Source organism: Poromitra crassiceps (assembly GCF_964638095.1).
Source record: "Poromitra crassiceps genome assembly, contig: HAP1_SCAFFOLD_85, whole genome shotgun sequence".
Classification (NCBI taxonomy): Eukaryota; Metazoa; Chordata; class Actinopteri; order Beryciformes; family Melamphaidae; genus Poromitra; species Poromitra crassiceps.
Genome location: NW_028152246.1, coordinates 293,642 through 307,500, shown reverse-complemented (window position 1 = coordinate 307,500; position 13,859 = coordinate 293,642). Strand labels below are relative to the sequence as shown.

The following is a 13,859-nucleotide window of genomic DNA, read 5'->3' as shown; positions in this document are numbered from 1 at the left end:
TGGATCATAATACAATGCAATTCCAAATGCACTTTTATTTTAAAAGTAGCCACACAGTGAGAAAAAAGAAAGTGAGGAAAAATAAATCATGTATTGCGGAAAAAAGTGATGCATCGATTTAAGATGCATCGATAATCGTAATCGAATCGAATCGTAGCCCTCTGAATCGTAATCGAATCGAATCGTGAGGCCAGTGAAGATTCACAGCCCAAATATATATATACTGTATATATATATATGTGTGTGTGTGTGTGTGTGTGTATATACATATATATATACATATATATATATATATATATATACATATATATATACATATATATATATATATATACACTATTTAGCATGAGATACATTACCATGGGAATATATATATATATATATATATATATATCTCTATATCTATATATATCTCTCTCTCTCTCTATATATATATATATATATATCTCTCTCTCTCTATATATATATATATATATATATCAGTTATCGAAAATCGATAATTGATCGTTGAATGCAATCGATCATGTGGAATTTTTATCGATTTTGTTATTATAAAAAAAAAAAAAGAATTGCAGACTAGGTTTGGGTGGAATTCGTTCCTCCTCGCCCCACTCCATTGCACAGCCGACTAACGTGAGGTGGAGCTTCATATAGTCTCTAGTTTTCTGGCTGGGCATGGGCCTTTGTGCCAACAAAACTTGTTTTAAACATGGGGAATTCACACCGGCATGCGCCGGGGACAGCAGAGTGTTGGAGAGGAGACACATTGAAATAAAGAGTTCATTGAGGAGAACACGTTGTCTTTCGTATTTTCTGCCATAGGCATTCATTTTGTAAAAAAAAAAAAAAAAAAAATTATTAATATGATCGATAATCGATAATTGATCGTTAATTTTCCCCGATTTTTGATTATGGAAATTTTTCAAAATGAACAATATATATATATATATATATATATATTTATAAAACGGCTCTCTCAAATCAAGCAATCTGATTGGTTCACAGCCATTGTATAATTCCAGTAACCGAGTTCAATAACCCATGGCCATGGGTTATTGGTTGCCATGGCAACTCTCTTACTAAAAGGCAGCGCGAGCCAAACAGCTTTCTCCTGATCTGCTGTATGGAGGGTCACTAGTCCTTCAAGTCTTGTACAATGAGTCATTATGGACGCATGATGGCGCAACTCTCTTACTAAAAGTACCTCAAAAACTAAATGGCGGAGACACCTTTCAGATCCTTGTGAATCGATCTTCGCTTATAACTTTACTAATACTTCGCAGAAAATGATGTTTTGTACAAGAATAGACGCGGGCTAATGTCTTAACCCCTCTCTCGCGCGTCCTCACTCTTAACCCTGCATTTCTAAATAAGACGTAACGTTACTTGGTGTAGGCATACGGCTCTGGTGTCGGCCTTTGCAAAAGCTCTCAGCAAGCGCCAGGATTGGCCAATGTCGACTTCAGTCTCCAGAACGATCCAATCAAATCACCCGCACGTCTATCTTCTTGCTAGAGGTCCCGCCTTACAGTAGTGTTTCAACTGACTCTATCAGAATAAAATGCCAGTCGGACTTATAGTATTATTATTATTATAATCCCTCCCCCTGCTCTCTTCTCCCCCACACCTCCCCTCCCTTCCCCTCTCCTGCTCTCTCCTCCTATACCCTCCCCACCCCATCACTCTCTCACATTCCCCCTGCTATTCTCCCTTCTCCTGCGCTCTCCTCTGCTCTCCCCTCATTCCTATATTTTCTATATTATCAATTGTTCAAATGTTATCTTTATTCTGTATATTCTTGTTACTGTTGTGTCAGCTAGAATTAGCTAGATATATTTTCTGTGAAGCCCTCTGAGACATGCTTGTGAATTAGGGCTATATAAATAAACTTGATTTGATTTGATTTGATTATATTATTATACTTGGAAACCGTTTTATAAAAGCAATATAGCACTCGAGCAGCGTGTGTTGTGGAATATATCCCGCTGTAAGCTGTTATCCCACTCGGCCTGCGGCCTCGTGGGATAACAGCTTATCAGCGGGATATATTCACCACAACACACTTGCTCTCGTGATATATTGCTTAAATATATATATATATATATATATATATATATATTCCCATGGTAATTTATCTCATGCTAAATATTATTGGTTGAAAACATGCATTTCACAAGGAACAGTGAAATGATGTGTTTTTCAACCAATTAAATTTAGCTGGAGCCTAACCCACCCTCACCAATCAATACCAAACAATTAATTTATTCAACCTAATTGGTTGTTGATTGGATAGATAGGTAAGATTGACATTGTATTGTCCAATGTTGAATGAGTCTCTCACGCTGAAGCCAGTTCACTACGAGGAAGTGATGACATCAAACTGACTGCGAACTCATATTTAAAGCGCGAGTGGTAATCTTTACACCATCTGAAAGTAGAAGAAATAAGGAATCGATTGGGACCAAGCATGTCAACCTAGCATTTCGGGAAGGGGGGGTAAATAATGCTCTAAAGTTGATGAATTGGAATTTAACAAAACGAGTATGTTGATAGTGCAGGCAGGGGAAGGCACACTCTGGTTCCAGATGCAAGAATGTGTAATTTAATGCTATTTGACAACAGTTTCAGCTGTAGCCTTTGTCAAGTCTCATACAAACACAGTGCAAGACAGCCATTATAAAGACAGGTGGGCTGATTGAATGGACAACACCTGTCCTGTGAACGCACACCTGAGTGTGATTACAATGACATCATAGGATCAGTCATGCAGTAATAGGCTACATTTAGACAGATTAATCAAAACATTGATGTCACAGGTATGCTGTATACCATAATATATCATGAATCTATGTGAATAAATAGATTTATATAAATAGTAATCACAGCCTAATGCATAGAGATACATCCTGAAACCTTATCGCAACACTTGTAGCCTAAGCCAGTGGTTTCCCCAGCAATACGGGGGGATAATCTATTTTCACTATAATTCCATGCCATCCATAAGTAACACAATCTAAGCTAGTGTAGAAGTGAGTAACTAGGATAATAATAACCATAACAACACAAATAATTGAAAAAAATCTCGAAATAAATATACAGTATTTACTCTGAGAAATGAAATAATGAGAAAAGGAACAATTATTCATGGTTAAAACTGAATATTGACATCACAACAGTCTAATCCTAATCTAAATTAAAATGAGATATTCCTCTAAATCTGTCTTCAAACTGCAAAAGGAAAAAAAAACGCCCAAACCTTTTTCGCTGGAGAGCATTGGAGAGTTTCCTCCCTTGCTTTCTAGCTCACCAGCTGCCACTGATATATATACAGTATATATATATATATATATACATGTGTGCGTGTGCATGTGTGCGTGTGTCTAAAATACATTTTAAACTAGAACGACCGCACCGCGGATTTATGCCTCCGCCAGTTCTTAGTTCGTTCTTGAGTCCAAATCGCCATTTGAGGCAAATTGGAAGACGTTCCGTCAAGGCGCTCCTGAGATGTTGCGTTACAGAGCTTGGAAATTGGGTGTGTGAGGTGACCTCTCTCTCCTTCTCTCCCTCTCTCTCCGAGAGAGAGGGAGAGAAGGAGAGAGAGAGAAGGAAAGAGAGATGGGGTGAGTGTGTGTGTGTGTGTGTGTGTGTGTGTGTGTGTGTGTGTGTGTGTGTGTGTGTGTGTGTGTGTGTTTGCGCGTTGCTCCACGCATAGTGTAGCGGTCTGACTCAGTGCCGGGGTGCCAGTCAGGTTTAGGCCTGACAATATATATTGTCATATATTTTAGACTGAGTAAAATCAGTCAGAGTCAAACCTCCCACAAAGGATACACAAAATGAGAATAAATGCAATTATATTAAATCATATCATGAACCCACGAAAAGCATAATATTCGTAAACAAGCAACCATACAGTTAGAATGAAGGCAGTTGTCAGCAATAATCACCACAACACACAAAGATCGTATATGCACAACTTAAGCTGTATTGACTGTTCAGTTCAAGGCAATGCAAGCAGAAGTTCAGTTCAACACCAGCAACAAAAATAGTTTATATCCCCCAACAAAAAGTAATTCCACTCCAGAATCTCCTTATGATCAAAAGTAAAGTAAGTAGTTCAAAAAGCCCAAATTTAATCCACACGACAGTTGCCCCCCAGAAAACTCCTCTTCCCAATGTAAACGATCTCTGGCCAAGCCAGTTACCTCAGCCTGTCACGGGATCCCTTCCTCCAAGTAGCACGGAGTTGAGAAGCCGGTGCTTTTATGAATGGGTTCCCATGCGTTGATCCAGTGTTGGCATAGGACGAGCGGTACCAACGCTACTATACACGGACTTTTCAGCACGAGGGTATTTTGAACCAGCGCGGTCACTGTGGGACGGTCTCTGCCTCTTCCCCTGCTTGGTGAGTTGTCGCCATCTTAGGTTAGGCTACGCCATAGTTATGTGTAAGGAGGGGATTGGACGAAAACAGGTGAGGGAGATGTCCACTTGTGATTGGGTGGATAGGAGATGCGTGTCAAGGGGTGTGTGTTTCCATTGAGAAATACGTAGTATCAGAGGGGGGGGGGTGAGAGAGAGGAATGAATGGAGTGATGTTTTGAAATGGCAGATCGCCACACTCTCCCCCCCTTAGAAAAAGCCGAGATTAGGCAGTCACTTTCTAAATTTTTCTCTTCTACAGGTCATGTCCCTGCTCGTCTGGTGATGCAGCTGGAAATCCCAGGAAATCCTCGCTGTCACTCTCCTCATTGAAAATATCCAGGACTCGTTGTCGCTCCATGTCCTCAATCTCCTGCCCAGTGGGGTAGCAGGGCTTGAGTCGTGACACGTGCACAACTTTGCGATCCTCTCCGGTATCCTCCAGCACCACATCATAGTTCACGGGTCCTACTTGGTCAATTATTCTGTAGGGTCCACGCCATTTGGGTGCTAGCTTTGCTGCAAAGGATTTCTCCGCTTTTGAGTAGGGATGTGAGCGTACCCATACTCTGTCCTGATCGTGAAGCTGTACGTCTCTGCGATTCTTATCATAATTCCGTTTTTGTCTTGTCCGGCCTTTGGTGAGATTCACCTGCACAAACTCCTTCAGTTCCTGAAGCTCTGTGACTTTTTTATAGGCTGAAGAGTCTGGTGGTGGAGTCCAGGGCCGTAGTAACACGTCCAGAGGGCCTCGGAGTGTCCTACCCAGGTTTAACTCTGCAGGGGTCACACCGGTGGTTTCCTGGACGGCTGAGTTGATGGCAAAGCGGAAGTTGGCAAGGTGCTTGTCCCAGTCTTTGTGATTGTCTGCAACATAAGAGGCAATCATGGTTTTTAATGTGCGATTGATCCTCTCAGTCAGATTGGTTTGTGGATGGTACGCCGAAGTCATCTTCTGCCTCAAGTTCCAGGTGTCACAGGTAGCCTTGAAGACAGAAGAGACGAACTGAGTGCCCCTGTCGGACAAAATGTAATCAGGCACTCCCCATCTGGTCAAGATTTCTTCGGTGAGTATTCTAGAGACTGTTTCAGCTGTGGCTTTTCTCAAAGGGAAGAGCTCCACCCAACGGGTATAGTAGTCCACAAAGACTAACAGATATATGTTCCCCTTAGAGCTTCGGGGGAAAGGGCCCATGAAGTCCACGCCGAGCATCTCCCAAGGACCTCCTACAATCGTCTGCTGCAACTTGCCCGCAACCTTACGGCTTTCAGGTTTGTATCTTTGGCACACCTGGCAGTTTTGTACATGGTTCCTGACTTCCAAACTCATCCCAGGCCAGTATACCAGAGATTGCATTCTCTTGTAGGTTTTGTACCTACCCAAGTGGCCGGATATGGAGTCTTCATGGAACATCTGCAGAAGTTGTTGTCGAAGTTGTGCAGGTATGTAGATTTGATACATGGTTTTGTGGGGCAGCTTTAAGACTCTGTAGACCTTGTCCTCGAGAATGGTGTATTTGGTAACATCATTCACCGAGACTTCTCCCCCCTCCATCACAGACTGGTATATCCTCTGGATCTCCAAGTCTTCCTGTTGTGCCTTCCATACCACATCGTCAGAGATGGGAAGCTCTCTCCCAGGTTGTGCCTGAACTGACAGCATGGTTGCAAATGCTGATGATTGTTCGGTGGTAGCATCACATGGAGCTCTTGACAAGGCATCAGGGACGGTGTTATATTTCCCTTTCCGGTACTCCACTGCAAATGAGAACTCCTGCAACCGAAGAACCCATCGAGTGAGTCTTGCACTGGGCTTTTGAGTTTTGAAAACCCACACCAGAGAAGAATGGTCCGTGACAACTGTGAAGAATCTGGCCTCCAGGTAGTACCTCCACTTCTCCAGTGCCCACACAACTGCCAAGCATTCTTTTTCGGTTGTTGAGTAGTTCCTTTCTGCCTTGTTTAGACTCCTACTGCCATATGCCAAGACCTCTTCCGATCCTAATCCAGTTTGCTGGACGAGGACTGCTCCAAGACCGACATCACTTGCGTCTGTGTACACTGTGAAGGGCAGCTCAAAGTTAGGATGTCCCAGGATGGGCGAGGACACAAGGTATTGTTTGAGAACCTCAAAGGAATTTTGACATTCTGTCGTCCACCGATACTTGACTCCTTTGCGTTTGAGTGCATTCAGGGGTTCAGCAATCTCAGAGAAGTTTGGGACAAAGCGATGATACCAGCCAGACATCCCCAAGAACCTTTGCACAGCTTTCAGGTTGGTGGGCACCGGGAACTCCTCCACAGCTTTGGTCTTTTCCGGGTCCACCTGGATCCCAGCTTCAGAGACAATATGACCCAGAAACTTGAGGGATGTCTTGAAGAAGTTGCTTTTCTTCATGTTGACTGTTAGCATTGCCTCTCTCAATTTGTTAAGGACAGCTTGGATGTCAAGAAAATGCTTCTCCCATGATGCAGAATAGATGATGATGTCATCAAGATATACAAAACAGATACTTCCTTTTAGCTCTCCCAGTGTGACCTCCATCAGCCGTTGAAACGTAGCTGGAGCATTCTTGAGACCAAATGGCATGACTTTAAATTGATAGAGTCCGAATGGACATGTGAAGGCCGTCTTGTCGATGCTGTCCCTGTCCATCCTGCACTGCCAATAACCATTGTTCAAGTCAATACTTGAGAAGACAACAGAGCCAGCGAGAGAATCCAGGATTTCTTGTATGGTGGGGAGGGGATATGCATCGGTGTAGGTTACTGCATTCAGCTTAATGTAATTAATGCAGAACCTTGGTTTCCTGTCTTTTCTTGGAATAAGAACCACTGGGGATGCCCAAGCAGACGATGATGGCTCAATTATATCAGCCTCAAGCATCTCATCAATGAGCTCCTTCATCACCTTGAGTTTTGGTGGAGATAGCCGGTAGGCTTTTTGTTTCAATGGTATGCCATGGGTGACGAAGATCTTGTGTGTAAGAACACCCGTCTGGCCCAATTGACTGGTACAAACGTCGGCATTGTCCTGCAACTGTTGAAATAATTGTTCTTTGCCCATGGCATCCAACTCTGCTCCCTGTATCACCTTGCACAACAGCTCTGTGTCGACACTGGCAATTGAAGAAGGAATTGTCTCCCTGGGGTCACTAGCAGAGAAAAAGAAAAGCTGTCCCTTCTGACCCCATTTGGCATGATTCCCAGTGTCCTCTTCAAACAAATACTTGAGCTTGTCCTCGGAGCTGAACCAGTAACAGTTGTTACGCATGTCCATCTGTAGACCGATGACACACATGAAGTCCAGGCCTAGAACTGCAGGATAGGCTAGAGCTTCTGATGACAGGACAACAACCGGTATGGTGCATGTGTGTCCATCAAGGGTCAGCGCTATTTCCTGCCATCCCAACGGCCATCTTCCTCCTCCATCTGCCAAATACAGGGGTTTACCCAACCAGGGATGTAAATCCAATCCTTGCTTCCTTACGGCCAGCCACAACTCCTCGCTCAGCAGGGTATAGGATGAGCCAGTATCCACCATAGCTCTCCCACTCTCTGACCCGATTGACAAAGTCACAAATAACTGGCGTGGCAGAGGTCTGGTTGGTGTAAAAGGAAACTCTGCTTGACTTGGCTGAATGTGAGACATTACATGCATTGTAGAATTCCCACTTGGAGAAGGCCCAGGCGAGGACTGCTGCTGCTGTGATGAGGAAGCTGACTTTTTACCCTTGTAGCCGTTGCCTTTGTAGTTGGGACATGAATAGGGTGGGTGGGAGTCTTTACATCGCCAACAGTAGACTTGAGAAGGGTTTGAGGATGGTTTGTAGGAAGATTGGCTAGGAGGTTGGCTAGGGGTTGGTTGGGAGGCTGTCGGGCTGGGTGTCGGTGTAGCCTGGGGCCGATTAGTGGCACTGGTGTATTTTTTCTGTTGTTCCTGTTGTATTTGCTTTTCACGATCTTTTTCCAGCTGCTGACCCAGCCTTACCAGACCATCCACTGTCATCACTCCACTGCTCCTCAACTGGCTTGCAAGCTGTGGTCGAATATTCTTCAGAATGAGCTGGATGACTTTTGCTTCTGTGATGGCTGGTCTCCAACGACGACAGAGTGATCGGTACATGTAAGCAAACTCACGGATGCTCTCTTTCTCTCCTTGTACCCGGGATCGAACTCGTTCCTCCAATTCATCCATGTAATCTTCAGACAGGAACGCAGATAAGAATTTATGCTCAAACCCGGCCCAGGTAGTCGTTTCTAGCCGTACAACATCCCACCAATCCCGCGCTGTACTGAAGAGGACATTACGCAATGTAGCCAGAAGTTCATCATCATTAAGTGGATTTAATGCCAAATAATCGTGACACTGTTCCAAATACATCAGGGGGTCTGAGCAGTCCCCCATTCTTCCAAAACATGGAAACTGTACTTTCACAGGGGCTTTTCCCATAAACCTTCCCCTCAGATCACACTGGATAGGGGAACCGACAAGAGATGGGAGGGACTGCGGAGAACCATCTGGTTGCATGGTGGAGTGCAGTCGCAGCCGAGCCTGTATGACTGGTTGTATGGTAGGTAGATTGACAGAGGGAGGTGGTGGGCGAGGAGGTGGAATGGTGGAAGTTTGTACTGCAGTTGATTGCAATGTAGGGTGTGGGGCTTGGATGGTCTGTACATTGAGGGCACTCACTCCCTCACCCATGCTCTGTAACTGTCCAATGATTGTTGACAATTCATCCTGCACATGTGTAACTGTTGCCACCATTGGCCTCATGACATTATTGATGTCCTTCAAAATCTCTGTATGATGATGAGTGAGCCTCCACTTCAGAGTATTTGTGAACTGAGTTGTGATGTATTCTGTGCTTTGTTTCAATAAATCTTTTATTTGATCCATTCCCTGTTCATGTACCACAGTAATATCCTGTTTATGAGTTGACAGGATGTTCAGCATTTCCAGGTGATTCGTTTGCTGTTCCGTTCTGTACTGTTGGATTGCACCATCCATTTCCTCTTGTCTTCTCCGCAGCTCTGTCAAAGTGTGATGTATGTTGATATTATCTGGTGACTGCAACCTTGTAGAAGCAGGAAGTGCGTCACCTGTGAGTTCCATGTCTAGTACTGCTAGGTTTGTGTTGATCCCTTGTCCACCATGAAGATTCTCCTGTTGTCTAGCAGAGGGCCTGCTGGAGATTTCCTGGCTTCTGGGGACAGAAAGTTGCACCTGCTCATCCTGTCCAGCAGATGGCAAACTTCCGTGATCAGTGCTTACTTGACTGCTGGGAGTTAAAGGTGGTTGCAATCGGCTCTCCTGTCCAGCAGGTGGCAATGGGTCCCAAGAGAGCAGATCCAGTAAACTAATTTTTTTTCAGTTTTTCCCTTCAATCGGTTTGTGTTGAATAAATGTTTACATTCCGTTGTGTGGTTTTGATTTCCTTGTTGGCTGCTGTTCATTTAATACATGCTCATTCATCCACATTTGGTTTATGCTTGTCCTTGTCAGAAAACAGTTTATTTTCCATACTTTGTTTGCCAGGGTTGTGACATTTCAGTGGTGAGCACACAATTTGCTTTGTGAGATTCCACTATTTCTGGGGTGCCATTTTTTATGTAGCGGTCTGACTCAGTGCCGGGGTGCCAGTCAGGTTTAGGCCTGACAATATATATTGTCATATATTTTAGACTGAGTAAAATCAGTCAGAGTCAAACCTCCCACAAAGGATACACAAAATGAGAATAAATGCAATTATATTAAATCATATCATGAACCCACGAAAAGCATAATATTCGTAAACAAGCAACCATACAGTTAGAATGAAGGCAGTTGTCAGCAATAATCACCACAACACACAAAGATCGTATATGCACAACTTAAGCTGTATTGACTGTTCAGTTCAAGGCAATGCAAGCAGAAGTTCAGTTCAACACCAGCAACAAAAATAGTTTATATCCCCCAACAAAAAGTAATTCCACTCCAGAATCTCCTTATGATCAAAAGTAAAGTAAGTAGTTCAAAAAGCCCAAATTTAATCCACACGACAGTTGCCCCCCAGAAAACTCCTCTTCCCAATGTAAACGATCTCTGGCCAAGCCAGTTACCTCAGCCTGTCACGGGATCCCTTCCTCCAAGTAGCACGGAGTTGAGAAGCCGGTGCTTTTATGAATGGGTTCCCATGCGTTGATCCAGTGTTGGCATAGGACGAGCGGTACCAACGCTACTATACACGGACTTTTCAGCACGAGGGTATTTTGAACCAGCGCGGTCACTGTGGGACGGTCTCTGCCTCTTCCCCTGCTTGGTGAGTTGTCGCCATCTTAGGTTAGGCTACGCCATAGTTATGTGTAAGGAGGGGATTGGACGAAAACAGGTGAGGGAGATGTCCACTTGTGATTGGGTGGATAGGAGATGCGTGTCAAGGGGTGTGTGTTTCCATTGAGAAATACGTAGTATCAGAGGGGGGGGGGGTGAGAGAGAGGAATGAATGTAGTGATGTTTTGAAATGGCAGATCGCCACAATAGCGTACTGAGAGGAAGAGATCTCTGCTCTGCCGCTGCGAGTGCACAGCGCTACTGTGTGTGTGTGTGTGTGTGTGTGTGTGAGTAACTGAGTGTGTGTGTGTGAGGTCACTGAGGTCACATTGACCTTGAACTTTGACCTTTAACCATCAAAGTCTTCATGATTGAGTCCAAGTCGATGTTTGAGGCAAATTTGATGAAATTCCGTCAAGGCATTCCTGAGATATCGCGTTAACAAGCTTGAAAATGGCATTCGAGAGGTCACAGTGACCTTGGCCTTTGATCTTTGAACATCAGAATCTAATCAGTTCATGTTTGTGTCGAAGGTGATGTTTGAGGCAAATTTGATGAAATTCCGTCAAGGCATTCCTGAGATATTGCGTTAACAAGCTTGAAAATGGCATTCGAGAGGTCACAGTGACCTTGGCCTTTGACCTTTGACCACCAAAATCTAATCAGATCATCCTTCAGTCTAAGTCGATGTTTGAGGCAAATTTGATTAAATTCTGTCAAGGCGTTCCTCAGATATCGCGTTAATGAACATCGGACGGACGTACGTACGTACGTACGTACGTACGGACAACCCGGATTCATAATGCCTCCGGCCTGGCTATCGCCGGCGGAGGCATAAAAATGTCACAAACTACTTTGATAAAAATGGAGTACCTCTGCAGTACCTCTGCCCCCTGTTGAAGACCACTGATCTAAGAAGTTTTCAAAATGTCACCATAGGTGGACAAAAACCTTAAAGTCCCTGGAAACCAGAAATATTTCTTTATTATTTAGCATTTTGAGTTCATCACATCACAGGACCCTATGTTAATAAGCCACCAGCCAAATTTGAACGATGATGAACGTCGCAAAGTATATACATTTAGGTTTGACAGTCATGGCAAAAGTCATGAGAATCAATTCGTTTTTAGAGTGTATTTTCTCGCGCGGACTGTGTGGGCGTGTCCCGTCTGCAGCAGGGAAATTTCTCTCTCTCTCTCTCTCTCTCTCTCTCTCGGAGGAGACCTCTCTCTCGGAGAGAGAGGGAGAGAAGGAGAGAGAGAGAAGGAAAGAGAGATCGGGTGAGTGTGTGTGTGTGTGTGTGTGTGTTTGCGCGTTGCTCCGCGCATAGCGTACTGAGAGGAAGAGATCTCTGCTCTGCCGCTGCGAGTGCACAGCGCTACTGTGTGTGTGTGTGTGTGTGTGTGTGTGTGAGAGTAACCTCGCGTCACCAGGCTGTGTGTCGAGCGCTATGCTGCCTGCTCTCTCTCTCTCTCTCTCTCACTAGTCCCGAGAGAGAGAGAGAGAGAGAGAGAGAGAGAGAGAGAGAGAGAGAGCAGGCAGCATAGCGCTCGACACACAGCACACAGAGTGGGAGGGAGACAGACAGACACTGAGCGAGCGCTGTGGGGCAAAGAACGGACAAAAGGAGAAGGGCGGGTTGCGCGTGTGTACAAAGGTTATATAGAGCTTATGATGTCATAAGCTCCTGCATTTTACCACCTCGCGCACTGCTCTCTTCAATGAGGAAGTGGACATCCAGACCTTGTAGAAAAGTGTTGATTTTAAGGCTTTGGGTTGAAAGTAATGTATCATAATTTCTGAGGCACACAATTACTAACATAAGACCCTAAATAACATAGTTAGAACGTTTTTGTGTATTTTGGTTTCCAGGGACTTTAAGAGGTAGAAACACTATCAAAAACATTCCCATATTTCCCATACATCATTTGAGTTACTAGTTGTAGCAACATCCCAAGTTTGACACCAAAGCTACACATACACTGACGTGCTTAGCTTCACATGCCACAGAGAAACAATACCCTGCCCTGGCCTGCTTCTAAGTTCAGTGGCCTGACTTTTCCTTCTTTTTTTGCCAGTCCAAGCCATGCTAGGCCACCGGGAAACGTCCCAGTGCTCCCGATTAGCCATGGGCCTGATGAAATGTGTCAATTGGGAATAATACATTGGCCCAGATTTCAATGTCTGATGTTGTGTTTTTCTGTTGTCTCACAGAGGGAGAGACTGGGTTCCCCCTGAGGCACAGCAGCAGCTGTGCATATGTGCCCCCTAACAGTAAGTTAAACTAAACGGAATCTGAGTTTTGAGTCTTTTGGCATTTCAACCTTTTTCAGCCCAAGGACCCCTTGGTTGATAGAGCAGGGTTGCCAACTCACGTTTCTGGCCGGTGACACACTCTTTCACCTTCAATCCCACGCGCGCTCACGCTCAAAACGTAAAACATTGGCTAAGTGACACAATGAACTAACCATCCACCAAGGATTACAGAGACATTTGAATGGCAGAAAGTTGTTCAAGATTACTCACTCATGCGTGCTCTCATATGATATGGAGAGCAGAGGAGTGGAGAGATAGCCCCGCCGGGTCGCGGCTTCGGGCAGAGAATCAACCCCTCAGCAGTGAGTGATGGCAACACGGAGATGAGCAACAGTCACGTGACTTTCCGTGATGTTTCCTGCCCCATTCATTTTCTCCATAGACATTTAGAAAAAAATACTAGTTTCAAGGCTGGAACCAAGCCAACCCGTGACCTACTGAATCCTGAGTGACCATAACTTGGAGCAAAAACCAAAAATATAAATGGGGGGGGGGGGTTGCGGGGATGAAAATTAGAAAAAATCTGCTCGTAAAATACTGAACATCACCTCATCAAAGTTGGCTCATTATAGACAGTTTCTCGCTGAATGTGTTGTTACATTATTAATCTTACCTGAATAAGGTCAAATGATGTTAGAGGATTATCAGTGCGACTTTGATACACTTTTTCCAGGGTGCACAGCTCCGCAAAGGCTTCCGCCATCTGGCGCACACGACCCATGCACATACTTCCAGCCGGCTCCTCCAGCAGCGACCTCAAGCGTGCTCTCATGCTGAGTTAGAAACAGCGTCTCGGGGGAAAATCTCT

General features: G+C 44.5%; 1 protein-coding gene across 1 annotated transcript in view; it reads left to right on the top strand.

Moving 5' to 3' along the window:
• Window positions 1-9,577: 9,577 nt before the first annotated feature.
• The window catches only part of LOC310800801 (GTPase IMAP family member 8-like), a gene marked incomplete at both ends in the record, with an annotated part of 58,027 nt that continues 53,745 nt past the window's right edge, over window positions 9,578-13,859 (top strand). Inside the window, 2 exons of the mRNA XM_083664719.1 lie at window positions 9,578-9,672; window positions 13,725-13,828. Coding sequence (XP_083520845.1) covers window positions 9,578-9,672; window positions 13,725-13,828 — 199 coding nt within the window. The remainder of the gene's footprint in view (window positions 9,673-13,724; window positions 13,829-13,859) is intronic.